The following is a 26,364-nucleotide window of genomic DNA, read 5'->3' as shown; positions in this document are numbered from 1 at the left end:
CTTTCAAAGGTCTTGGCTCTTGGTAACTGGGGAGGTGGTATTGCTTAATTTTGACCTTTTTTTCCAGTTCCAGTGTATTTCTGAAAGTGCAAAACTGTCAAGAAGACAAAATAATGGAATTTGCTGCATAATGTAATAGAAGCAAAACAATTCCCAATTTAGTTAAACAACAGTAAGATAAGTTAATAAATATATCGATGCCTTATTTTGTCCCTTTGTTGTTTTCCAGGAGCCAGCAGGAAAAAGAGGATTGATATTTGGAGCATTTGGACCTGCTGACAACTCAGAGATTCAGTGTGGCACTTCTGAGTCAGGAAATTCAGCATGTGCTGGCTGGAGGATGCTGAATGATTCTGATCCTCTGCTGCCCTCCTCTGGCTCAGTCCTTCAAGGAGAAACCATTCGCACCTCTGATGCTGTGTCAGGTACAGAGTATATAGGAAAGCCTTCTTAGTTATTTACATTTTAGCTGAAATTTCTGTCTCAGAATTTAAGTAATCACTGCTTCTAGGTTTGGATGCTTCTTCATGTTCCAGAGTAAACAAAGATGTAAACTTTAATATTTTGACTTGCTCTCTTAATTATATTGTGACATTTTTGGTACAAATAAATTTTAGTGCTGCTAAAAAAAAAAGTTAAAAATTTATCATTAGTGTTTTTTTAATGGGGAAACTTCAAAGAATTTAATATTGGATTGAGACAGTTTGAGCTCTTTGCCTGTGTAGTGCAGGATTAAATTTCACTTTTTATTCTGTTTGTAATGTTAAAAGCAATCAGTTACTATTTAAATTAATGTTCTGACGTCTGCTGCTTTTCCAGTGACATTTATAGTATTCACAGTTACAACTGAAGTGTTAATTTTTTCAACATATCTGCATAGATTTTTGTTTCCATAGCACTGCCCCTTAACATTTCTGTTCCAGCAGTGTTAAATGTAACACTGAAAGCAGAGGATTTGCAGAGGAGGGATTGTGTTAAGACAGAACAGTGATGGAAGTGATGCAGTATATGAAACAAGGAGGCATTTATTCCCAGGGAACACTGGAAAACTGGGAAAAGCTTGCTGAAGGGCATCTCTGAAACCTTGTAGTTGTGTTATGTACATCTGTTAAAAGCATCTGATCCTTCGGTGCTGTCATTTAGGAATTTTGCTCATGTTCCCTTTTGGTGTACCTTTGCAATTCGTCAGCCAAGGATACATATATTCAGAAACATCCTTGGGGAGAGTTGTGGTGTGTCCTTCGTTTTCAAATAACTTTCTGTTTAGCCTGTTCTTTGAGGTGCAGTTACTACTGCATGTTCCAGTTCCCTGGGAGCAATGTCACTGCAGTGGCTGCAGAGCAGTGTCTGTGCCCTTAGGAGCAGTTCCAGGGCATGCAACTCTTTGGAAATATATCAACTTACATTCGTGTTCAAACCAGGTTATTCCTGAAGTTATCAAAATACAGATCCTACATTTATTTCTGTCACTTGCTTCTGCCTTCTCAAATAACGGTCTTCTAATAAGCTGGGAAAGACTTATGAGAAAACAGATCTGGTTGTCAGCACAGGTTTTCTTTTTTTCATGGCTGAGTCTCTGACAGTTGGAGGTTCTTTGCTGAATCAGGTTTTTTTGGGGGGTCATTTTGGTAGATCACATAGGCTGAAAACATTTTTGTAAGTAACCATGTCAAGGACCAGCCTTTTTACGTTTCATTCCACACAGAAGTGAGTGGAACTGCTGTAGAGTTTTTGCCCAGACAAACCCTGGTGGGTAGATTCATACCATGAGGGAGTTTTTTGTTTGGTTGTTTTTTTTGAGAAATACCAGAAAATATCAGAAACCCTGTGGCTTCTCAATAAAATATGTCAGTACGGTATCCAGACCCACATGTTTAACTTAGTACTTTGGAGGAAAATTTGTGGCTTGAAATACAAGTGCTTGTTGCAATTAATACTGAAATAAGAATATTTACTAATTACTTGGGCTATGAATATTTTTGAATTAGAGTTTTGGACATTTTGTTTCTGTTCAGCATTTCAGAGTGGGAACAGTGTTGCCTGTACTATGGAACAAGCTGGAAACACAGTGCCATTAGAGTCTGAAGCTAATACTGAGAACATGGAAAACAGTTCTCCTGGTAAGGGTTCTTCCTTTGCAATTGAAAATGTGCTTATTTGTCCATCATGTCTGTATGTTTGTAAATGATTTTAAAGAACTCAAGAGTTTGTAACAGGAACAACTGGATTATGTTGTCACAGTGATGTGTTTAATTGCTACTGCTGTTGTATTACATTCACAAGAAAATACTGTATCTGTTTTGAGGCTCGTCATATGAAGTAGAGATACGTAGATGTCACAAAGAAAATAACATGTTGAAAAAAGGTTTTATGAAAGAACATGATTCATCACCACCACTTTATTAACTCTTTCCTTGTTTTTAGCATCAGTGTTGGATGATAAAGGTGAGCAAAGCAATGAGGAGGAGCAAAAGTCTGTCAAGCCAACAAGTAAAGAGTTCAGGAAAACCTGGGGGTTTCGGAGGACCACGATTGCCAAGAGAGAGGGTGCGGGAGATGCTGATGTGGACTCCAGTGAGCAGCAGCCTCAGCAGCAGCAGCAAGGCATCAACCTCAGGAGGAGTGGGCGGCAGCCAAAGCGCACAGAGAGGGTGGAAGAGTTCCTGACCACGGTGAGGCGCAGGGGGAGGAGGAGTGTTCCCACTACCCTGGAGGACTCCAGTGAAGCAGCCTCTGGGCCAGCCACTGATGCTGAAACTGCTTCTGAAGACAGTGTTGAGAGCACTCCAGATACAAAACCTGTCACTCGGAGGATTTGCACCAGGAGTTGTAAGGAGCAGAAAAGCCCTAAAAGCAGGCCCACAAAAGAGGAAGAGGAAGAAGAAGAGGAGGAGGAGGAAGAGGAAGATGCTACTTCTGATAGTGACAGCGATGGGTTAACACTAAAGGAACTGCAGAATCGGCTAAGAAAGAAACGTGTTGAGCAGAAACCTCCTCAGCTGGTGTTGAAGGATGTACAGAACCACCTGAGGAAAAGGAACTCAGAAAAAGATCCTGCCAAAACAGGTGATGTCACACCTGAAAAACAGGATGAGTCTGAGCTGCCCGTCAAACAGGAGCCTGAAACAGCAGACAGCACTGAGATTGCAAGTCAGGTGGTTGTGTCTGAGGAGGACACTGAAGATCTTGAGGCTCAGAAGGAGGAGAAGCCTGCCCTTGGTGCAAAGGAGGCCTCAGATGAGGAACCTGAGGAACAGCCCAAAAGCAAACCTGAGTCTGAGATCTACGACCCAAATGCCCTGTACTGTATTTGTCGTCAGCCTCATAACAACAGGTAGGCAAAGGGCTCAGTTGCAGACACAGTGCAAGGACTTGGAGTTTTTCAGTGATTAAAAATTAAGCTAGATGCCAGTGGTTGCTTTTTGAATGAGCTTTTGGGTATATTGAATTTTTGGCAGGGAGTTTAGAACAAATATTTAAAAGAGGATAAACAAATACAGGAATAACCAGTGAGGCAGAACCGTGCACTGGTGCTTTACTGGGGTGCTGAAGTTGTGTTGCTTGAAATATTCACTGAATGTTAATTGTCTTTTCATTTCACAGTGTTTTACTGTTCCTTGGTGGGTTTTTTTTTTCAGGTTTATGATTTGTTGTGATAGATGTGAGGAATGGTTTCATGGTGACTGCGTGGGTATTTCTGAGGCTCGAGGGCGATTGTTGGAGAGGAATGGTGAGGACTATATCTGTCCAAACTGCACCATTCTCCAGGGACAGGATGAGCCTGTTTCAGAACTAGACCAGCAGGAAGCTAAAATGGAGCAAGGAAATGCGGATGGCACAGAATTCACAAGCATAGGAACAATTGAACAAAAATCAGTTGAGGACCAAGGAATCAAGGGTAGGATTGAAAAAGCTGCAAATCCAAGTGGAAAGAAAAAACTGAAGATATTTCAGCCTGTAAGTATTTTAATTGTTTCTTATTTTTCATGTTTCACTGGGTACATGGAGACCGTGACCTGCACGGCTATAAATCTGACTTGATTTTAAAGCTGCACATCAGGTGATCAGCCCACTGAGCACTGGCTGGCTAGCAGAAGTTTATCCATAGTTCTGTCAGTACAGGAATTAAAACTTAGCTTCAAGTGAGGGATTTAAAAGTTTTATGTAGGTGTAGGAAATAGTTTGTGCTGTTCTCCCTTTTTAAATACTGTTTTGGAAGTCAAACAAGGTTGTGTTCTTTAAATAAAAATTCTAGAATGCTGTGCTGTTTTCTACTATCTTTGAAATAATCTCACACTTTTTGGACATTTTCAGTGGTAGTGAAACTTAATGTGAAAAAGTCTCTGTTGGAGTTAATTCCAGCTGTACTTCCAGTTAGTCTTTGAAATTCTGATTTTTGTCCTATACGGCTTTAGGTTATCAGCAAATAGGGAATTTCTTTATACTTCCTTTTTAAATCTAAAAATATGTATTTTGAACTATTTCAAAATTTGAAGTTTAAATTTTGTAATACAAAGTTCCATGCCCAATTGGAAAGGTGTAGAAGATTCTTCAGCTTAATGTACATGAACTAAAAAAAAGTGCTACAGTGTTTGTCTTTGTTCTGCCTAAGGTGCTGCATTTTAGTGCCAGTGTCTTGGACATTTAGAGCTGACCATGGCAGTGAGATTAATGTATAGATAGAACAGTTTGAGCTGAATATATAAATATTTACTATTTTAAGATAAATATGTGGAAAACAGTATTCTCAAAAATATTTTCAAGTACATTTGTTCACCTTTGTACACAAGGGTTTTTGAGAGTCCAGTGCTGTTGGTGTTGGCTCTGCTACTGAATATCACCAAGTGCTCTTTATCTTTACTTCTCTGTTGTGTACATAATGGGAAAATTCCCAAATACAAGTTTTATCAGGCTGTTGCAGATAAAGCCATGTACTGACTTTTGATTGCAGAGAAGTCAATAGCACTATGCAAATAATGTTTATTTAAGTAGAAATATTCCCGAAAAACTTAATTTTGCAGATGATGAGAGGTTGTGTGGAACTACAGTAGTTGTGAGTGTCTTGTGTTATTTTTAGGAGTAATTTAGAAGAGAGACTAAAATCACAGTATCTGGAAGTGAGAGGTTGAAGCCCAGAGAGCTTTCAAGTATTTCTACAATTCAACTTAATTCACTCTTTTTTCAAGGAATGTGGTATTTTCTGAATCATAGCATTGGAAGAGGAAGTTCTTAATCTGTAACACCTTGGTATAAGTGGAAAGTGATTTTGAATTAGAGGAAAATTCAGATTGTGGAGACAAAACTATAAATGTGTAAGGAGTAGGAGGCTGTGTGAAAGTTGTGTATAAGAAACTAAGTTGGAGACTTCTAAAATTAAAATTGGTAAAACCTGTAGAGCAAGAATAATCTGTACACCTGAATATCTGAGTGCTTCCTCTTACACGTGTGCATGGCTGAGGACAGCAGCTGATGGGGGTGGTTTAGAGACCTTGCTGTTGAGAGCCCAGCTTTGCGTTATTAAGGACATTTCTCACATCATGTAGAGGATCAGTAAAAAGCATTTGTGTACTTACGGGATTTGAAAATTTAGGAAACCAGCCTCTATCTCAGGGCTAGCACACCAACCACTTGAAAATACAGCACATTCTGAAAAAAATGTGTTAGAGAAGTGAAATTCTAGCATTTGTATGGGTTGTGTCATGAATAGCTGTTGTTCTCATGCTGGCAGATGTGCAAGTCAGAGCTGCACATGAGCTGTGTAAGCATTTCTCCATGTTACAGAGGCTCTTCCTGCTGTTTCCCTTTCAAGTCTGACCTCACTCCATTTCTCTCTGTATTGAAGGTAATTGAAGCTCCTGGTGCTTCCAAGTGTATCGGCCCCGGCTGTTTCAACGTGGCCCAGCCCGACTCTGTGTACTGCAGCAATGACTGCATCCTCAAACACGCTGCTGCCACCATGAAGATCTTGAGTTCTGGCAAGGATGCAAAACCTAAACCTAAAGAGAGGATCAAACCAAAATCTGAAAAGCCTGGCATACCAAAACCTCAGCAGCAGGTGAGCTTGTGCTCTGATGCAAAGCAGTTACCCTGGAGCACTTTGCTTTATTTCTCTGCTCTGCTTTTTGACTTAAGTAAGACTGCCATGTCCTGCACTGAAGAGGAGCTTGCTTTTACTTTTTTTGTTGTTATTCTCTTGCCTCTTCCTGTGGTAAGGATAATAAAATGTTTTCCTGCAGTTTTAAAAAAATCTTAATAATTGCCTCTAGATGGAGATAGTTCCTTGCAAGGGTTGTCTAGATGGCAACAACTTTTAAGAAAGTACTATTTATCTTTTTTATTTTACTTAAGTCAAATTAATTTTGGCTTCTTAAACTTACCTTCAAATTACTGGGTTTTGGAGTAACCAAATAATTTCAAATGGTGGACTATAAAAGTAAGGACTTTACTATAAAATAAACTGGTGTACATGTGTGTAACTCTTTCTGCTTGTTTGTGAAATGAAATATATTTGGTGATTATTAGTAATCAAGCTACTTTTAATTATCCAGGTGGGCATCAAACCAGTTTCAAACCAAAAGAGACAGTTGCCTGAGAAAAGAGAGGTGAATGTGAAGAAGACTGTTGTGAGCACGGCCAAGACTGAGGCAAACAGCCAAGCTCCTGCTCGAGAGCCAGCGGCAGAACCCGTCACGCCGTCCTGGGCCAGCGATCATAATTACAATGCTGTAAAGCCTGAAAGGACTGCTGCCATTTCACCTGCACTGTTGTTCAAATGTATGTATGGCTTAGGGATATTCCTGAATAATCATATTTTCTTTGAGTACCCATCCATTCTTGGCCCTGCAGAACGAGGGAGTTTAGGATTTGGGGGTTTTTCCTTACTGTGGCACCAAGCTACTTTTCTCCACCTTCAAAGATTCACACAGATACACTCAAATGAGAGATACTTTTAGGAGTTTCATATGTATCATGTGACAGTTGTATGGTTAGGAGCCTGTCGATCTACCCAACTGATTTCTGGATGACAACTACATGGTTAAGCTTGAAATCTTTCCCATAAAGAAAATGTCTGTTTCTAATCTAGAAGGTAAGTATTGAGACATTTGTGTTAAGTTTTACAAAAAGGTTGTGCAGTGTGCACTGTAAATCAGCAATTGACTGTACTAATTTAATTGTATTTTTGTAATTTAGATTTGGCACCTGTCTCTCAGGTCTTGCATTTTCAGTGCCTGGTGCCAAGAGTGAAATCTTCAACGTGGTATCCAACGATACTTGACACCTCTGCAAACAGCTTTTATCTGTCAAGTATTCTGCTGCTTTTCTTTCTTACATGAAATAACTTAAGGACCATCCTTTACTTTTATGCTGGGGGGTCGGCAGGGCTCTTTTATCTTTATTTTCTTTTTTTTTCTTTCTCCTTTCTCTGTTCATATTCCACACATTATCCACACACACAAGAGCACATCTCAGCGGGATGTTGGGCAGAGAGACTGCCTTGCATATTTTTGCAGGTTTTGAGTAGCATCCTTGTAATTCATGCAAAGGTAAGTAAATACTGCTTTGAAGCCTGAACAAGTCTTTTTGCTTATGACATTTTTTTTGATTGACTTCCTCTGAGTAGTTTTACAATGCAGTTATGGAACTTGAGATGAAATCTGACATTTCAGTTACAAACCACGTGACTTCCACTTAACTCCTTTGAAGAGTCATGAATCAGAAATTCAGTTCTCACAGCTTTTGTAACCGCACTTCAGCCACTTTACATTTTATTTTAATAACTAAATGTAATTATTGAACACTTACATGTGAAGTAACTGATAACTTTATAAATAGTATTTAAGATGAGATGTTCTAGTTAGAGCTTTTAAGCACTGAGGGAACACCAGCTACTCTAAATTGCTGCTGATGAACATGGCACATACCACATTTATTTTAATGGTCTATACTCACATCAAGTTAAATGGTTGTAATTTTTCTCTGTGTATTTTTGCTGCATATTAGGCCCTTGACCTCTTGTATAGTAAACTCCCTTAAGGTATATATTTTAATTAACTTCATTCCATTTAGATAATTTTAAAGAAAATTTGGCTTTTTTGTCAGAAACATGAGTGTTTTAAACATAACTAAAATTAGTGGAAAGGCATAAAGGAAACTATAAGGGCTTATTTTACATCAGATTTTTCTGACTGTAGCAGTTACAGGTGTCCATAGAACTATTTCACTTAAAATGTCCTTATTCCCGTAGGTTTTGGGTTTTTTTCCTTAGAGACAGGAATACAGGTTTTGAGGCAGAAAGTTTGAGGGTTTTTTAAAGGGGCTTTGCTCTTAAGATTTACCACACTGTAGGTTTTACAGATTTAACCACTTCCAGTAGAAAACTGGATTCCTGCAGCTAAATAGTGAAATTGATTCCAAAACATTGTAAATACCAGACTTTAGCAACAAATAGAGAACAGCCTAGTTTGTGTGATGAAGAACTCTCATATCAAATGCAAGGAAGAACTTACAATTTATTTTTTTTAAGGTAAGTTGTATTGATATGTGGGAACTCCACCATTACTAAATGCCCGGATAAATTGTTTGTGTATTTGTGAAAAAGTGTCGTGCTTTTCAGTGGATAGGTCTAAGCTATAATCTTCCTGAGAAGCTGCCAGTGCACCATCTGCAAAAGTACTCTACCAGATTTTATTTCTTTAAGAAATCTTTATATGCTGTTCAAAACCTAAGAGTTACAGCGTTAGGGAAATTCATGAGAGTGATCTCACTTCAATTCAGGTATCTAAGAGTGAGAAGTCTCTTAAGTCTGAGCTAGTCTGTCAAGGAAGACATGTTTATTGGACCAAACAAAGTCTGGTTTAGATGCAAATCTTAAAACCAAGCAACTCCCAGTTTAGAAATCTGCATTTCTGAACACTGATTATGAAGGACTTGCAGTCCAGAAGAGGCAAAGGACTTCAAAATGCAGTATTTCAGAATGCTGCCCATGTTCTTCCAGAGCTTCCAGCCATGTTCACCAAATCCTTGTTTGCAACTTCTGGGCAGGAGGCCTTTTAGGAATTAAGAAAATTAACCCTGATTGACAGAATCACTCTCTAATACTCTTTACATCAGACAGTTTATAATTTCAAACATAGATTTATTTTATGTATTTACTCAGTACTTGTGAGTTACAAGACTTTGTTTTTATTACATGAGATCGTTATTTTGTTAAGTAGTACCAAGAAATCAAGTCACTTTCAAAGATGTACTGGTTGGTAAGAGCATATAGTGTATTTGCATCTAAGCCTACCACTAGGGCCCTTCTCCCAACCTGTTCTGCATTTGTTTAAGAAAAGGGATATTTGGTGCTACTACTGTGTAGTTATGCAGAGCAGTCATATTTTATTTCCTTCTGTTACCCCATTACTTTGTGTTTCTTCACTTCCTAACTTTCCTATGTCTTTTGGGGATGTGAATTAGGGCTGTACTTGGAAGTGACTTGGTACACCAGAATCTGGTGCCTGAAAAATGACACTGTCTTCCATCTTTCTGTGCCCAGTGAAAATAATCCTTTTGATTAATTTAAAAACTAGCATGGGAAATACCTTGATTTGGTAAATGAATATTAAGTACAAGTACTTCTGAAGTTTCAGACAGCATTTGAAGTACACATATAAAAGGAAATTAGGTCTGAGTCACATTCCCTTTCAGAAGAGTTGCTTTTACTTTTGTTAGGAAAATTACTATCAATTTGTTATGCAGTGCTCAGCTCTTATATTGCATTTCAGAAGTCATCCTGGCTTCCAAATTCATACAAGTTATGTGGATTGTTAAGATTTATGAACATTGTTCAGAGATCCATGTTACAACAGCAACACTTGTAAGAGACTTCTTCTGTATTTTTGCTAATAATTGTCAAGCGGAAGTTAGCAGCAAATGCAGTTTTAAAATAGAAAATGAATCCCAGAGGAGGGGAAGAGGGTAAACATTCAGAGTGTCTCAATTTTTAAACTACCCAGTCCTAAGTATGCTAAGTATTTATTAGTGTTTTAAAGCTTTGAAGTTCACCTGGTTTATTAGACTTATACACAAAGTAATAATTTACTCAATTCAGGTGTTAAAGCAGTTTAAATATCTTGCCTGCTTTTCCTGAGAAGAGCAGCTAAGCTTGCAGGAGTGTGAGGAGGGCTTATTAATGAAAACTCAAAAGGAAACTTTAAGTTACTGTTCTTGTGGGAGAACTTCAGAGTAACAAGCCCTTGTCACACCAAATCACTGAAGTTGTGTTTACATTGTAACTTGTGTTTACATTAACTGCAGACAGATACAATGTGAATTTATAGCAAATTAGGGTCATACCTTATGTGGTACCAGCATTTCACTACAGAATGAGTGGGGTTTGGAAGGGGGGAGTGTTTCCTTCAGAGAAAACGTCAATGTTTGTGGTCCTGCTCCTGCTTCCCAGCAGGGAATTCTGAAGAGACAACGCTGCCACCTCCTGGAAGTAGGAGCCCTGGCTCTGGTGATACAAATTTCCTTTTGTTACCCATTTTCAATATTTTTAATCTCTTCTGCAGCTGAACTTTTCCACACACAAAGGGAATAGTATATGTGTGTGTAGTTACAGATCTTGGACTTTTTGTTCCTGTTCACCTCTAACAAAATAAGGAGACTTTAAAAATGGAACACAGGGATAGTGGGATGCCCTACCAGCAGAAACTGCTGTGGGTATCAAAATGGCAGGATTATAGCATGCATCGTTTATGTGTGCATTTCCTTGTGTCTTGATTTTTTTTTTCTTTATGTAATAACAGCATGAAGACAGGAAAGAAAGAAAAATAAACCACTCTACAGAGAGCAGGAGGAATATAGAGTGCACTAAAGACAGGATTTATGGGTTCAGGAAGTGATAGTGATGTAGGGAGCTGTAAGTAGTGATATGAAGAGTAAAAGATTAAGATCTTGTCTATCCACAGGCTGGTGCCAATTTAATGCTGCTTTTGAGGCAAGATCATGCCACCTGAAGTTATGGCTGTTGAGTGCAGTGAATGTGGATATACTGCTGTTGGTTTAGCTTAAAATAATATTTTACTGAAACTTTGCTTCTTAAGCCATAGGTATGTTTGACTGCCAGGACTGATTGTAGGTAAACTGGATTCCTTTGGGCATGAGTGCTTCCCCACAGGAAAAACTAGGCTGTGCCAGGTTCCATACTGTTATAACTGAACTGCTGCTGGCATCTGAATTGACTCCTAGAAAGTCAAGGTGTCTTGCTTAATGCCATATTCTGCAATGTAGGCCTATCCTGAGAGGCAGTAAGTATCGAGTAGTACCAGGGAAATGAAAAGAATTACTGATTTTGGTACTGTCCACTTTCTGGGACACCTGGCTGCCTTACATGTAGGTCTGGCCTAAATGTTTGAACTAGAGGAGTTTTCAGAAGGGCTGCTGACAGACCAATAATGATCAGCATGCCCAAGATGAGTCTGCCAGAAGTTCTGAAAAATTCACCTTGGAGACATGGCTTTGGAAGGGTTGTACAGCAGAATAACCTGGCTCCAGTGCTGAACTCCCATCGTGAGACTGGCAGGGGCTGTGCTGGCCTGGAGCTGGCACGAGACCTCAGCTCTGCCTGTGGAGGGAGGCAGACCATAGTGGTGCTGAAGGCAACGTTCCCTGGCACCCAGCCACTTAAACGGAGCAGTGGGATTCCTGGGGAGCCATTTTCATCTCCTGCCTGTGAACTCCTGGAGCTCCCCTTCTCTGCTCTGCAAGGTATGTCACATGTGCCCTGTGGCTGGCAGCCACGTGAAGATTTTTACCATCTTTTAAGTTAGGAAGGCTGGTCCCTGCTCCTGGCATGTGCCTCTCAAACACCCAGCAGCACACCTGCGGCACTCGGAGACAGCAGGGCAGCACTCCTGCCATCAGGGGTGCTTGGCTTCAGTGTGAGAACCATTGCTCAGGGGAAGGGTTGGGGGGCAGAAACCTGGTACAGTTTCCAGAGGCATTGTGCATATGAGGGTGGTTTCTCTCATCATCAACACTGAAAGTGATGAATCTTTGATTAAAACACTCACCACCCTCTTGCTGTTTTGCTTTCTTTTACTAATTTTACTTCAGTTCTTTGAACTTGCTCACTTGAGTGCGTAGCCAGTGAAAAAGTTCTTTGCTAGTCCCCACAAAAAAGGGATTTTTTTTGAGGTGATCACTTGCACTTAGAGTCAAGTTCGCTGCTGATTTGCTGTGTCCGATCTCTGCTGAACTTGGAACCTGAAGATGGCCTGTCTCTGCAAGGAGTGATGATGCCAATCCATGAACAGTTTGGAAAATAAGAAGCCCTTTTTTTGCCTCAGACAGTGTTTCTCTCCCTCAAGAGGGGGGTAGGAGTGAAGATGCAGTTGTCTAATGGAGATCAGGTAGATCACTACAGTATCATGTAGATTAAAATAAAGCTTGTGTGTCAAAGCTACAGCTGTGCATCAGCACAGAGCTACAGGTTGGCTTGAACACAAATCACTGCAGGAACGGCAGGACCTTGTCTCTGAGTCTCCTGAACTAACTTTAGGGACAGGTTTACTTTGTGTGCCTAAATGTAGAGGCTTGGCACACAGGCAGCTTAACTGCACTACAGAACTGATGGAGACTTTCAAAGAGCAGCAGTGGGGCAGGAAGTGCCAGATGCTAGTGTTCAATAAAGTTTGATTTGGTCTTGAAAGTGAAAGGAGATGGGGCAGGTAACAGTGAAAACTAACACTGAAGCTGATTTAAGAGCAGCTCAACACGTCTGAATTAGGGCTAGCACTGAGTTATCTGTGAGGGAAGTGACAAAAAGCCCTGCAGAAGCAGGTGTGAGGAGAGAGCAGTCGAACAGGCTCGGAGCTGCAGCGGTCCCGGAGCTCATCTGCACAGCCGCGGGCAGCGGTGCTCGGTGCCACCAGAGGGGGCTTCGGGGCACCCAGCGGCGCCGAGCAGTGCCCGAGGCTCAGATGTCAGGCGGCCCCAGCACGCACTGGGCACAGCTGGCTCGGAACTGGTAAGTAGCTTCCCGTTGTGGAGTGCTTGAGGACTGACAGCTAAAGCACCTGCTCACCGGTGTCTTTTGCTCCATTTTTTCTGTTCCAGAAGGTGTCACTTCAGAAGAACTCATGGATTAAAGTTCGGTAGTGGCCACTGCTTGGGGCTGGGGGTCAGTTAAATTCTGCCCTGTTCAGGTTATTCCTGTCACAAGTCACACAGGGGGGGTCATCACACAGCTGTGTCAGATGACTCCTCTTGGGACATGGGCTGAGTGGCAGTGGGGAACTGCTGAACCATACCAGTTTGGAGGCTGGGAAATCCTGCCTGTCCTCTCCAGCAATTATCCAGAGGGGAAATGTGGTTGTTAAATTCTCAGCTACTGGTAAAGGGGTGAGGTGTTTCCCTCGTAGGCCAGCAGCCTGTGCTGCCCCGTGTGCCAGAGTGGGCTGCCCTCGTCTTGCCCCGCTTGGAGCGGAGAAGCTGCAGCACTGCGACACCGGCACAGGGACAGCCACCGCAGCCACCTGCGGCTGAGCCCAAGGAGCCACCGGACTTGGAGGCCGAGGTCACTGCCCGAATCTGTGTGACACCCAAAACGCTGGCAGGGCAGGTCCTGTGTAGGTGAATGGCTCCACTGGGCTGTGCACACCTGTGTTCCTGTCAGCTGAGTCAGCTTGTCACAGGATGGAATTGTTCAGCTCTGCTCAGCCTTTATGCTGGCTGTGTAAACACTTCTAACAGGTATTAATGGGTTTATTACAACTGCACTGCTGCAGCACTGTGGATTTTCTTCCCTCTAAAGACATAAAAATCTACTTTAAACCAGTAGTAAATATGAACCAGTTTTGAGCAGGTGGATCACAAGTGGCTGCTCTCTGCTTAAAGTTGCGTTATTAATTTTGTGGAATTTTGCAGATTTATTGTTCAATGAAAAATGTTAATTACCAGCTTTCTTACTGTTGGTGCCACAGAAGTTCATATACTGTGCATAAGATTGAAGTTAGTTCTGGAGTTTTGGTTTTTTTGCCTAAAACTCTATTGCAGTGAGAGAGAAGTCTGAAAAGGAGCAGTAAAACCCAGACAGGCTTGGGCTGCCTCTGTGCTGGCCAGTGCCCCCTCAAGTGCTGGGTTCCTGACATCCTGCTCTCACTGCATGAAGTTCTGTGCAAGCTGGACACGACACAGCCATCAGCTCCTCAAATGGGAGGAATTTCATCTTGGGGAAAGAAAGTAGATTAATGTAGATGGAAGAGAACACAGGGGAAACATGAAGATGATAGTAGACACCAGAGACAGCAGTACTGGTGAATCAACAGCCTTATGCCAAAATCTTAATTCTGTAGAGAAAATTACAGTACTCTGTGTGGCTGCAAGATATATTGCACAGAAGTGTTTTAATGTCCTGTAAGAGGAGCTGTGATGCTTTTTTAAATTTAGAAAACCACCAAAAAACGGCTTTACTGGAGTCATTGTGAAATGTGCTCTTCAGGTGTAACAGCCTGTGGTTTATCTTCACAGCATTTAAAAGTTTTAACATCAACTAGGACCAGAATTAAAGTTCTTTTGAAGAGCTGTGATTTGAATAATTTTAAAACTATACCGAGAAAAGGAATAGTGTATTTATTCTAGTATTTAAAAATTGAAAGAAGTAGATAGTAGTTTCAGCAAAGTGGCTCATAAATGAGATATCTTGTATAGAAATCAGGATTAGTTTTTGAAGTGGCTTTCAAAAGCTATAACTCCAAAGAAGGATTGGGTGGAGAGGGAAAGGGGAAAGAACCAGAACAGACTTAAATGCTATACAGAAATATACTTTAATGATTGGAATAGAAACAAAGTTCCCTTTGGATAATGTAAAACCCAGCCTCTGGGTGTTGGTGAGGGACTGGGATACAAGTACAGCCTGCAAATCCTTCATGCAAAGTAAACAACACTACACTGTGGAAATCCTGCTTAATTGGGCCTCCACAATGGCCTGGCAGTGCTGAGAGACCGTGTTGAGAGGTTCAGAAGTACCTGGAACCGTCGGGCTCGTCTGTCCCAGCAGATGCTGTGAGCCTTCTGTCCCGCTCTGCATGCAGAAGCCTCGTTTACAGCTGGGTGTTGTAATGTCAAGTGTAACTGCAGGGGGAATATCCTCAGGGGAGGGGTTCTGTGTCTGTCGACGCCTGATGGGAGAGGTTCCAGTTCTGTCTGTAGTGAGCACACCAAGCAATGCCTAGGAGGAATGAAGGGTTTTCTGCCAGAGGATCCATTGGGTTTCACCCTGGGAATGTGTTGGCTCATTAGCTGCAGCTGCGCCTCGGTCTCTTTAGCCCACGCCTCCCTCTAGTCAGTAAGGATCCTCTTCCTATCCTAACAAGTGGCCCACTGGACAAAATGGGGCAATTAGGAATTACTATTATTTTGAATTGTGCTTCTGATGTCAAGCCAGGGAGGTTCACCTGGATGTATAAAGGGCTAAATAGAAGAACCACCAAATGCCTTATTCTAAACTGCCAGTGGTGAAAACTCCATGTTAATCTCTCAGGTAGGATAGGCTGATGTTCAGTGCTCGTCTCATCCTTTTATTTTAAATTTTGTGCTAGGGCATTTATTATAGGTGCACTGGAACTACTGATAAAAAGGACCAAACTCACCATGTGATATAAAACACAGGGGCTAGTGTGTGTAGTAGCATTGGCTGTGCCTTCTCCTCATACTGACCATAGACTGCAGGACCAAGCACTTGGAAATTATGGGCTGAGGGAATACCTGGTCCATGATCTGTCTCATCCATTTGCTGAGCAGCTCTGGTATCTGTTCAGAGGTAAAGCTCCATATGCGTTGGCATACTGCTCTCAGAAAAGAGCACATTTTTTTTAGTGCTTCCAAACGGACACCTACCATGTTCCCATACCTGTCAGGAGGTGCTGTCAGCTTTTGGGTGTGCTCATGTTGTGGATACATCCATAGGAGAGTGAGCTGCCACCCCAAGAGCCAGTGCTGCTCCCTTCCCACCCTCCACTGGCTGCTCCTGGGTGTTGGATCTAAGACCCGCATAATGCACAGTGAGTTGCTTCAGCTGAATTATGGGGCAGCACACTGACAATGAAACCCAAAACTTGATAGGACAAAAATTCTGATTTCTCATTATCAAAACAGGATAAGAGGGTTTTTTAGATTAGTCTCATGTACAGGTGTCATGGGTTGTTTGTACAGAGGATCTAAGTATTCTGGATTCTTTTTCAAAACCTGCACACACTTGATGGGACAGTGTCAGTTTGAACAGAACCTTGGTAGTTCTGGAGAGCTGAAGGAGTCACTTATGGCTGAGTTAGTACATAAAGAATCTGTGCCATCCATGTCTGATCAACAAGTCCTGCTCAGGAGACACTAGAAATTGGTAAAAATAGCGTTGTAGCTTGAAACTGTCAGGCATGCATGATACTTGGGAGCTCTTTGCATGATTTCTGTTCGCTAAAGAAGCATAAAATCACATGCCTTAGGAATAGTCATGGTGTCAGCTGGCAGCTTAAAGGATGCCTGTGTGTGTCCTTGGACCTTACAGACTCTGCTGACCTTCACCCCAGGAATGTCCATCTAGCTTTGTACTAGTAGCTTTTATTTGTTTATTAATTTATTTTACAAATATTTTGCCTTACTATGATATAGCTGTTTGTAACAGAAAGGTGTTTGGTGTGGGTATAGTTCTTTCATATACACAACATCTGATGGACACAAAACATCTTGGTTCTGCTGTTTTTAATTCTATCAATGTAGTTTTTGTTAAGTACTTGGAACTAATTATTAAATAGCTGGTGGTTAGAGGATTGAGAATAAATTTACAGTCATACTTCTGCTGTAACCACAAAGAACTAAACAACTAATACTGAGGATTGAATTTTGCTGTCACTTTGCAAGCTAAGCTGTTCTGTCCTACCTTGCTCTGGCAGGTCACAGAGTGTGCTGCTGTCCTACCTGCCTGGAAAGGTACAGGTCTTTGCAGAAGATAAATAAACCAGGAGAAAGAGAATGGGAGTAATTCCTGCAGTGTTACCAGTGCACACGTTTTGGCTATTTGCCATCTGTCTCTTCGAGACTGACCTCAAAATAGGTTGGCTGGTTACTTCTTGGGTTCTGGGGACGCTGCTTGGCCAAATCAACCATATCAGCAGTCCTTGTCCTCTTCCTCCCTCCTGGCATTGCCAGAGTCCTCTTGACAACTGGAATAGTGTTAGGGGAGACATACAGAGAGACACTGTAGGTCACATGGAAGGTGTCCCTTGCTCAGTCAGACAAGAATCAAGGCCAGTCTAGGGAAAGCTGTATGAGGGTAATAATTGCATTTCATTTATAGCAAAATCATCACAGTCTGTGAAATTATTTAATGTACTTTGCCAACGGGCTTTGTTTTACACTTCAAGTAGTTAAATCTGGCTCAGAAAAAACTCCTTAGTTGTAAAATACTTCTAGGAGAAAGCTGGGGACACATATCTTTTGCAAGATACAGTGTCTCTCCATCTTCTGGTTTCTTGTGTTCCAGCAGAAGTTGAGCATACACCCTTGCACTTCAGCTACCAAAAGGTCAGTTCCTGTGGTGTTTCTTGGCTCATCTCCCACCGGTGTCCATGGAAGCTGCCAGCACCGAGGGCCAGTTGCAGGGAGGGGGGTGAGAGGGGCATTGCTGCAAGTGCAGGCTGCTGTCTAGGGAAGTGCTGGTCTCCACTAGGCATGCAGAAACTTGCAAGGCCATTTCTTCACTGAATAAGGTAATATCATTTGTCCCTTAAGAATGCTAAATCTTCTGCAGTCGAGGGATGATTAAATTGGGAATTTATGCTGATGTGTGGAGTGTTTTGAACCAGGCCTCCCCAGGAGGGGTTGGTCCCTCATCAGGTCCATCTCAGGACAGTTTAGACGTTTTCCAGTGATTTCTGCTCTCATCAGAGCAGACCTGGGAGGTGAAGAGGGACCACTTGGTCCTTGGTAGAGTTACTGGAGCTCCTGATATTGCCCAGGAGGTGTCCTGCACATTGCACCTAGGGGCTGTGGGCTGTTACACTTGCAGACCTTCAACAAGGTTTGAAGCCACTCTGTTTTAGGAGTTGAGTTTTGGTGGTTTCCCTCAGAACCCATCATCATTTGAGCTCTCAGGATCCATATGCTGCGGTTACCCAATGTAAATTTGATGTCTTGGAAATTATGTTCTGTTGGAGGGGGATTTGTGTGTTTTGGGGTTTGGCTTCTTTTGCTGGGTTGAATTGTTCCTGTCAGTGCCAAAAGGTGGTACAGATTAAATGCAGTTTAAAAACATATTTGCTTTTAAAATCCTGTGCAAGTTTATCTTTTGCATATGTGAAAACGAGAGCTTTTTTTAGACTTTGTAAATTTTCTTGTATATGATGTTTATCAGTTACTGTAACATTAGAATTTTCAATGGAAAACTGAATATTATGAGTGGAATAGTTTGAGAATGGTGAGAATTAAGTGGCTACAGCCTGACAGCAGTGTTAATGTTTAAATAGTCTTTAAATCTAGACTAGCTAGGAACTCAATAGGTTTATTAAACTTCAGTAATACTCAGCTTAGGGTAATATTAGTACAATTTTAAATTCAAGGACTTTGTTGTCAGGTCAACCTATGTAATTAACTGGTTACTGTAAAGTGCTATGAGATTTTCTCTGTTGAAATGTAGCATGTGGATTGTATTGCATTATTTTTATTTTTTATATGTGTAAGTATTTGGGTTGATTTTGAAGCTTAACCATGGAATCCCACTCAGGAATCTTTGAAGGTGGTGCCTTTTTTCGCCCCCATTTTTGTTATGCACAAAATTTTCAACAAACAAGTCAACCATGGCATGATTTTAAAAGTCCCTTTTAACAAGGCAAATGAGAATAAATACCTTAAACTGCTTGCCTGGTAGCTAATCACTGGAGATGGTATTTCACTGACTTTTCCTTATATGTTGGTATTAGGTCTTCATGACTATGAAGTTTTAAAGTTAAGCCTTTAATATTGGGTTTTCCTCTTTGTTTTAACAGCTCAAAGGGAAGAGAAGAGGAACGAAGATCGAGCAGAGTCCACATCGGCACCAAAGAAAGCTGTGGTAGCTATCTTGGAGAAACAGTCCTCTTCTGTCACCAAAAATCTGCCTTCAAAGAAGTCCCCATCCCACTCCAACACCTCACTAAGTAAACCACCACTGAAACCTGCTGGAAGTTTCAAAGGTGTCATTCCCAAGAAACCTTGGCCTTCGTCAGGCAGTGTTCCTTCCAAACAGTCACCTCTCTCTCATGGCTCATCAGTTGCCAAGAAAGCAGCTCCGTCTTCCAGTTTGAGTGGGGGACTCAAAAAGCCTTCACTGTCTTCCGTGTCAGCTGCAGCTGGAAGTAGTCAAGCCAAAGCCTCAGCCAGTCCTGCCCAGTCACAGCCCAACTCTCAGATTCGACAGAATATTCGACGATCCCTGAAAGAAATTTTATGGAAGAGGTGGGAATTCAAAACACTTTATATAGGAAGCTACACCTAAAAGTAGCATGAAGAGTTTAGTTTGTCTTCATAAGTAATTTTGAGGGATTGAATTTATGCAACAAATTGCTACAAGTGCAGTCAGCATCTCAGGTTTATATTTGAAATAAAAATTCTTGATAGAAAATCAATGTGCATGTGATAAAGCTGTTATAAAAAGAAACCTCACTATTCCACTTATATTGAGACAATTACAGTAGAAGGACTAAATCACAGCATATAGAAGCATTTATAATGTAGGTGCTCTGAGTTTTAAAGTCTGGAGATGTAGAGTTTTAGGGAGCATAGTACAGGAAATACCATAGTTAAAGCGCACTGAAGGAGAGATTCCCTCCTGTCCCAACATGAAAACAGCAACAAGAAATTCTTGTCGACACGCTGCTATCACGTAGGACAGGAAAAAATAACACCAAAACCTGCAGATTTTCCCACAATAATTATTAAAGAGAGTAACAACCATGAAGACTTGCCATAGAGCACTGCCCTCTGGTATTGTCTCTGAAAAGGAAATCCTGGTCACAGTGAGGAATCAAGGACTGAAACTCAGGTGCTTGGGCTCCCTGTGTCACTCCTGGCAGAGAAACTCCAGGTGGCAGTGCCATGAGCAGGAGTCTCCTAAGGCCACCTGTGGGCAGCAATTAAAATTTGCCAGAGTTCAAGACCTTGAGATAGAATTTGGCTTTGAGGTTTTATTTAAAGGAGTCTCAAGCCCTTCCTGGGTGAGGAGCAGCTGAGGTCAGGTCTGAAAAGTTCATTTTTGTGACTGTACCTAACCATTTACCCCTGATGTAACCACACATTCCTGTTCTTGTTGGCAACAGAGTCAATGACAGCGATGACCTGGTCATGACAGAGAGTGAAGTAGGGAAAGTGGCACTCAACATTGAGAAGGAGATGTTTAATTTGTTCCAAGTGACAGACAACAGATACAAGAGCAAATACCGTAGCATCATGTTCAATCTCAAGGACCCCAAAAACCAGGTTTGGAATTTTCTTAAACAGTGAACTTGTAAAGAAATGTGCTTTTGAACTTGAACGGTGTGCCAGACTCTACCCTCAACATTAGGAGTTTCAAAGTAGAGACTTATTAATTAAATGATAAAATGTTATTATAAAGCCATTCAAGCATTTTAACGATATTTTTATCTAAGTAGAAGTTCAAAGCCTACTTTAGTTGGTGATTGGTATTTATACAATTTGAGCATTTGATGTGATGTATTTATTGTACTTGGGGTTTATTTCATCCCTGATTTCTGGTTGCTGCTCCTTTCCACATTTGCTTATAAGTAGGTGATATTTTTAATAAAGAATTAAGAAACTGGAGCAGTTTTTGCCTGCCCAGCACTGTTAATATTGTCAGTTACCTGAGCAGGCTCCCTTCAGCATGGCAAAAGTCTCTTCTGTTTTCAGGGACTTTTCCATCGTGTCCTTCGTGAGGAAATCTCCCTGTCAAAACTGGTGAGAATGAAGCCAGAAGAACTTTTATCTAAAGAACTGTCTGTGTGGAAAGAGAAACCAGCTAAGGCAGTAAGTAACAGATTTTTCCCTATGTTTTGAAGTACAAATTAAGAGCAAGTTTGCCAGCCTTTACCACCCATTATACATTAATGCACCATTTTCTTTCTAAAGAAATACTAATAACTCAATTTCAATACACTTCTTCCCTACCGCATACAAATGATAGCAAAGTATAAAGTAAATATATGGAGCTTTTAGCAGCGCTGTTTTGTTACTTTCAGGTGGAGTCAAGAAGCAAATCTCACGAAATCAAGAAAACGGCTGTAAAACGGGAACATGTGCCTGCTGTCAATATGGAGGACTCTCCACCAGTATCTGACTCTGATGTGAGTACTGGGGCTATTCCTTCAGATGAGGATGTGGAGGGGGAGCCATAGGAGCTAGGGCTTCAAATTTGGGCAGATTGTTTCACTGAACTGTGGGGATATCATTTGCCCACTGGGTGTGCTATGAGCATTCCTCAATTCAACAGACAGTGATAGTTGTATTTTGCAGGCACTTCAAAAATGCTGTATGCTTTTCAGCCCTTGATGTCAATTTGCAGAAAAAGCTTTTCTTTCTGAACATGAGCTCTGCTTTAAAAGCATTGTGGCTTGAAATTTGGACACATATCACGTGATAATTCCATCTAACATGCTATGCTTTAAGCAAGGAATTTTATGTATTCTTTTAAAAAACTAAATGAACAGTTTTACAAGTATTTTTTTATTGTTGAAGTTAATGATCAGGTATGATATTTTTTGGTTTTAATCACTTTTAGGAACAGCAGGAGTCAACCCGAACTGCACCCAATTTGAACAGTCCTCCTTCTCTAGATGTTTTTAGCAGCATGTTGAAGGATACAACAAGTCAGCATCGAGCCCATCTTTTTGACCTGAACTGTAAAATCTGTACAGGTATTTATTGACAATGCTCACCTTGGGCAAAGTAAAAGAACTGTTGCTTAAGTGTTGTTTGTTTGTTTGTTTGTTTGAAATAGTTTCTCCAAACTACTATTAAATGCTAATCAAAAACACTTGATATAAATTTATAGGTCAGATTTCAGCATCAGAAGATGAGATACCAGCTAAGAAGATGAAGTCAGGGCCTTCTACTAAGAAGGTGGAGTCGAAATCAAAGCCAGAAGTGCAGGCCAAGTATGAGAGTCCTGCAGCAGCCCCGGCAGCAGAGCCTGACAAAGAGCCTGTCGCTGATGACGCAATGGAAATTGATGTTGAACCGGCAGCAGAAACAGTTTCCCAGCCAACCACAGAAGGGACTTACATTCCTACAAGCCAGAGCCAGAACAGCACAGACTCTGCTGTACCTGAAGAGGTCTCTGCTCTCACTGCCTCCTGTGCTGGCCCTGTTGTCACAACCGTAACGGTTTCTGGCAGAGACCCCAGGACAGCCATGAGCAGCTCCTCTGCGACTGTGACGCCAGCCCTGCGTCCTGGGCCCGCAGCTGACAAAGTCTCCACGGGGGAAACCAAACAAGAAGCTTCCAAACCAGTTATGACTGTCCCCAAATCAATATTAACCAAACCCTCTTCCTCACCAGATCCCAGATACCTGGCAGTTCATCAGTCACCCAACATCAAGTGCGTATCCTCGGCAGCTGCCACATCCTTCCTGTGGCTCTCTGCAGATTCCCATGTATCCCATATCCTGTTCTTTTTCCTTCAACCAAAAGGCTTGTTGAGGTTTAAAGTTCAGGGAGCCTGATTCACATTTTTAAAATGCTATCTCTCCTCATTTGCTTTCTCTAGCTTGGTAAAATTTTCAGAGCATCAGTGTGTGCATCAACAGACACACAGAGGATCAGCAAAGATTCTACAATGTTCCAGCAGAGAAATAAACTTGAGGGTGTCATGCAGACTTAGAAGTCTGAATATACATTACTATCTAGACAGTCTATAGGAGAGATTGCTTAGAGCCATTTCCAGATTTTCATCCTGTATTAAAATACTGTTGCATCTAAATACAAATTAAAATTAACCAATTGATCAGGTTGAAAGGAAGTGGATTTCTTTCACATTCTGAGTATACACAATAGTAAAAATAAATACTGCTGAGTATATCCTTTTGCAATTGCAGTTAAAATAGTTTTATTCATAGCAAGTTCTTTTACTTCAGAATCGCTTTCAGAAGGATATTGTTTACTTAATTAGTGAGTAGTCTATAATTGGTTTTATAAAAGTCATACCTTTTGGGACCTCTTTGCTTGCCTGCAGCTACAAGTTTATTTTCTGCTATTCCTTGATTTTTTTAACTAATACCAAGTTAATGGAAAATATTAACAAAGCATCTAGTAAAAATTTTGTTACTTATTCAAAAGAAAGTATCAGATCAACAGGAGGAGGGAAGAAAATTTAAAATAAAGGGCCCATCCTCATTGGCATTTGTAACATTTCTGTTTGGATTTGTTTTGCAGTGCTTCAGAGCCTCGCTCACCTCAGGACAGCGACACTTCCCTCTTTCTCTCTCGTCTCAACACCATTTGGAAAGGATTTATTAACATGCAGAGTGTGGCCAAATTTGTCACTAAAGCCTATCCAGTCTCCGGGTGCTTTGATTATCTTAGTGAGGTGTGTGTGTGTCTGGAATGGTCTGTGCTGCAGTTCCTGGTGCTAGAAAGGCTGGGGGCACTGTGTGTTTATAAAGTTACATTAGAACTGTAGCAGTGGTAAATGACATCTTTGTAGTAATAGGAAGAGTAGCTCAAGGAAAAAACTCAGCCATTTAAAAATTCCTCACAAATCTGTGAGGAATTCTGTCTTCCAACATGTTTATACATATATTAGGATCTACCATGGAATAATGGCTTTACATCAGCTTCCTTGTTTAGGAGCCAGTGTTTTAAAGTGTGTGCTTTGTCCTGTTCTCAAACTAGATGGGTCACTGATGTGATCTGTTAAAAAATTCTGTTCAGCTGTTTATGAAAAGTATCATCCTTGCTACTAGTCTTCAAGTAAAACCAGTTGGATGATACTGTTCTGAGAGAGTGTACATTCAAATAATGAGACAGTAGAAAGGTTTTTCTTTCTCTTTTTTTCTCTTGAGAGCATTTTACATGACTTAGGAGTTTTCAAACATGAATGTATGGTTTAGGACTTAATAAGGTTCCTTGTTCTGAGTACTGCTTTTGCTGAAAAGAGTTTCACTGTCCTTGTGACAGGAAATTCACCAGAATTCAAATGATATGGGGTCACTGCAAATGTGGAGAAAAGCTGTATTTCAGACAGCAGCTTCCCTATAAAAGCCCATACATATGTATAATTTCCCTGTAAATGCCAGTTATGGGCATACAGAACTGTTAGATGTGTTCTGCTCTCCAAGGTTGGGGTGTGTATCTGTTCCATGTAGTCTGTGGGCCTTTGGGTCACATGCCATAGTTAAACACCTCCAAATGTAGGAGTAGCCTGTCTGAATTTAAAAACATACGTACAAAAGTCTATTAAAATTTGACTTTCCACTGGGCTACTGGGATGGGGCAACATGCACTGCCTTTTTTGGTTTTAATTTTTGGTTTTTCTCACACTACCATGTAATACTTCTTGTTTAGGATTTACCTGACACAATTCACATTGGTGGGAGGATCTCACCGAAGACTGTCTGGGATTATGTTGGCAAACTCAAATCTTCGCTTTCTAAGGTATTCACTTAAAATCCTTTGCAAAACCCAGAAGAAATAGACAGCAATATAAAATGACAACTTTTTATAATACAGAGTAGTAAACAGCAAATACTGACATAGATCACACATGGAAAATTACCTAAACCACTTCTTTGAAATTTTTTATTTATTTTAGTAATGTGTTTATTGAGCTGTAAACCTTGATCTCTCTTTCCTGCACCGTAGTTAAATCTTCAAACTATTTACTAACTGAAATACTGAAGATTGAAATTCAAATATTAAAGAAAAGGAACTTATAATTTAATATATTTTAGTATTAAAAACACTTCAAAGGTGAAAAAATGATAGACAGTATAGAGAAATACTAAGAATTTTCCATTTCTTTTTCATTTGAGCCTCAAGCTGTTCAGTTTGATGTAAGATACACAAGTAATTTGTGTTTCTGAAAATGACAAACCTAATTCTGTTTTAATGTTGCAAATTGAACAGCAGTAGTCTCTTAAATCTAAAGTGTTGTCCTGAAGGCATAGTTGGAGTGATAAATGTGCAGTTTATTTTACCTCTGGAATTTGCCCTTTACCATTTCATTTGCTGGTATGTTGCAGGTTGAATTTTTCCACTTTGCTTTTGTATTCCAGGAATTGTGTTTGATTCGTTTCCATCCTGCAACAGAAGAAGAAGAAGTTGCCTATATCTCTCTCTACTCCTATTTTAGCAGTCGTGGTCGTTTTGGTGTTGTAGCTAATAACAACAGACATGTCAAGGATCTCTACCTGATCCCCCTGAGTTCTAAGGACCCAATTCCTTCCAAACTCTTGCCCTTTGAGGGACCAGGTAAGCACAAAACAGGGGAGGTTCAATGCTAGGTAAAATCACAAGACAAAAGGCAATCTGAGACAAGCTGTTGAATATTTAATGTAATCATTAGTTAAATTTTTTATATAAAACCAATTTTAAAGTACATAATTAGGGAAAAACTGGAAATCAAACTCTGCTAAGATAAAATTGTCCAAACTTTAGTCTTTCCAACAAGATGCTCATATGTCTTAGGAGAATGAGTTTACATGTAAAAATCAAGGATGTGGAACAGCCACTATATTAAAACCAAACAAAATCACAAAAAACTCCCACCCTATTATCAGCATCTCCTAAATTCACAAACCCTAGACCTGTACAAGCCATTCACCACCTCTTAATTCAAGCAGGAAACTTATCCCAGAGAGGAGTCGAGAAGTCAGAGTGAAGACAAAGGTAACGTTTCTGGTGCTTCCACTGCATTGTCACTGTCCATGCTGAGTGAATTTGTACATGCAGTGTGGGACACGAGGTGTTTGAAATGTGCTGTTCTACTTGGATCAAACTAGTCAAATCACTGGCTTCAGAAAATCAGTCCTTTGGGAGAAAGGGACCCATTCCTTAGGGTTAGATTCTTCTATCTTCTATAGTGTTTGGTGAGTTTGCCCCATGTCGAACATGGTGACAGAAACACTGAGAATGAATGAATTCAACTGTGAAACACCCTTCTACAAAATTTGGAGTCATCTTAAGGATAAGGAGATGCATATGCTTAGTTTCCAAAGAAGGATGTAAGTTTTATAGCAAATACCAGGTTGGGAAGCTGAAGAGCTGCAGGCTGCAATGAAGGCAGAACTCCATTGTCGTGGCCATGGCTGGCACTGCATGGTAGGTATGGAGCAACCAACAAGGACTCACCTTTC

General features: G+C 40.8%; 1 protein-coding gene across 1 annotated transcript in view; it reads left to right on the top strand.

Annotated features, from left to right (window-relative positions):
• The window catches only part of DIDO1 (death inducer-obliterator 1), a 47,752-nt gene that overhangs the window by 12,026 nt on the left and 9,362 nt on the right, over positions 1-26,364 (top strand). Inside the window, exons 2-16 of the mRNA XM_084218032.1 lie at positions 230-425; positions 2,016-2,120; positions 2,425-3,334; positions 3,639-3,957; positions 5,843-6,055; positions 6,549-6,774; positions 19,026-19,473; positions 20,334-20,493; positions 20,923-21,039; positions 21,252-21,356; positions 21,791-21,926; positions 22,064-22,610; positions 23,444-23,597; positions 24,575-24,664; positions 25,285-25,480. Of these exons, the coding sequence (XP_084074158.1) occupies positions 341-425; positions 2,016-2,120; positions 2,425-3,334; positions 3,639-3,957; positions 5,843-6,055; positions 6,549-6,774; positions 19,026-19,473; positions 20,334-20,493; positions 20,923-21,039; positions 21,252-21,356; positions 21,791-21,926; positions 22,064-22,610; positions 23,444-23,597; positions 24,575-24,664; positions 25,285-25,480 (3,811 nt within the window). The 5' untranslated portion in view covers positions 230-340. The remainder of the gene's footprint in view (positions 1-229; positions 426-2,015; positions 2,121-2,424; positions 3,335-3,638; positions 3,958-5,842; positions 6,056-6,548; positions 6,775-19,025; positions 19,474-20,333; positions 20,494-20,922; positions 21,040-21,251; positions 21,357-21,790; positions 21,927-22,063; positions 22,611-23,443; positions 23,598-24,574; positions 24,665-25,284; positions 25,481-26,364) is intronic.

Source organism: Fringilla coelebs (genome assembly GCF_963513975.1).
Source record: "Fringilla coelebs genome assembly, chromosome: 18".
Lineage (NCBI taxonomy): Eukaryota > Metazoa > Chordata > Aves > Passeriformes > Fringillidae > Fringilla > Fringilla coelebs.
Note: the sequence above shows the minus strand (reverse complement) of the source record. Positions and strands in the feature narration are given on the sequence as shown.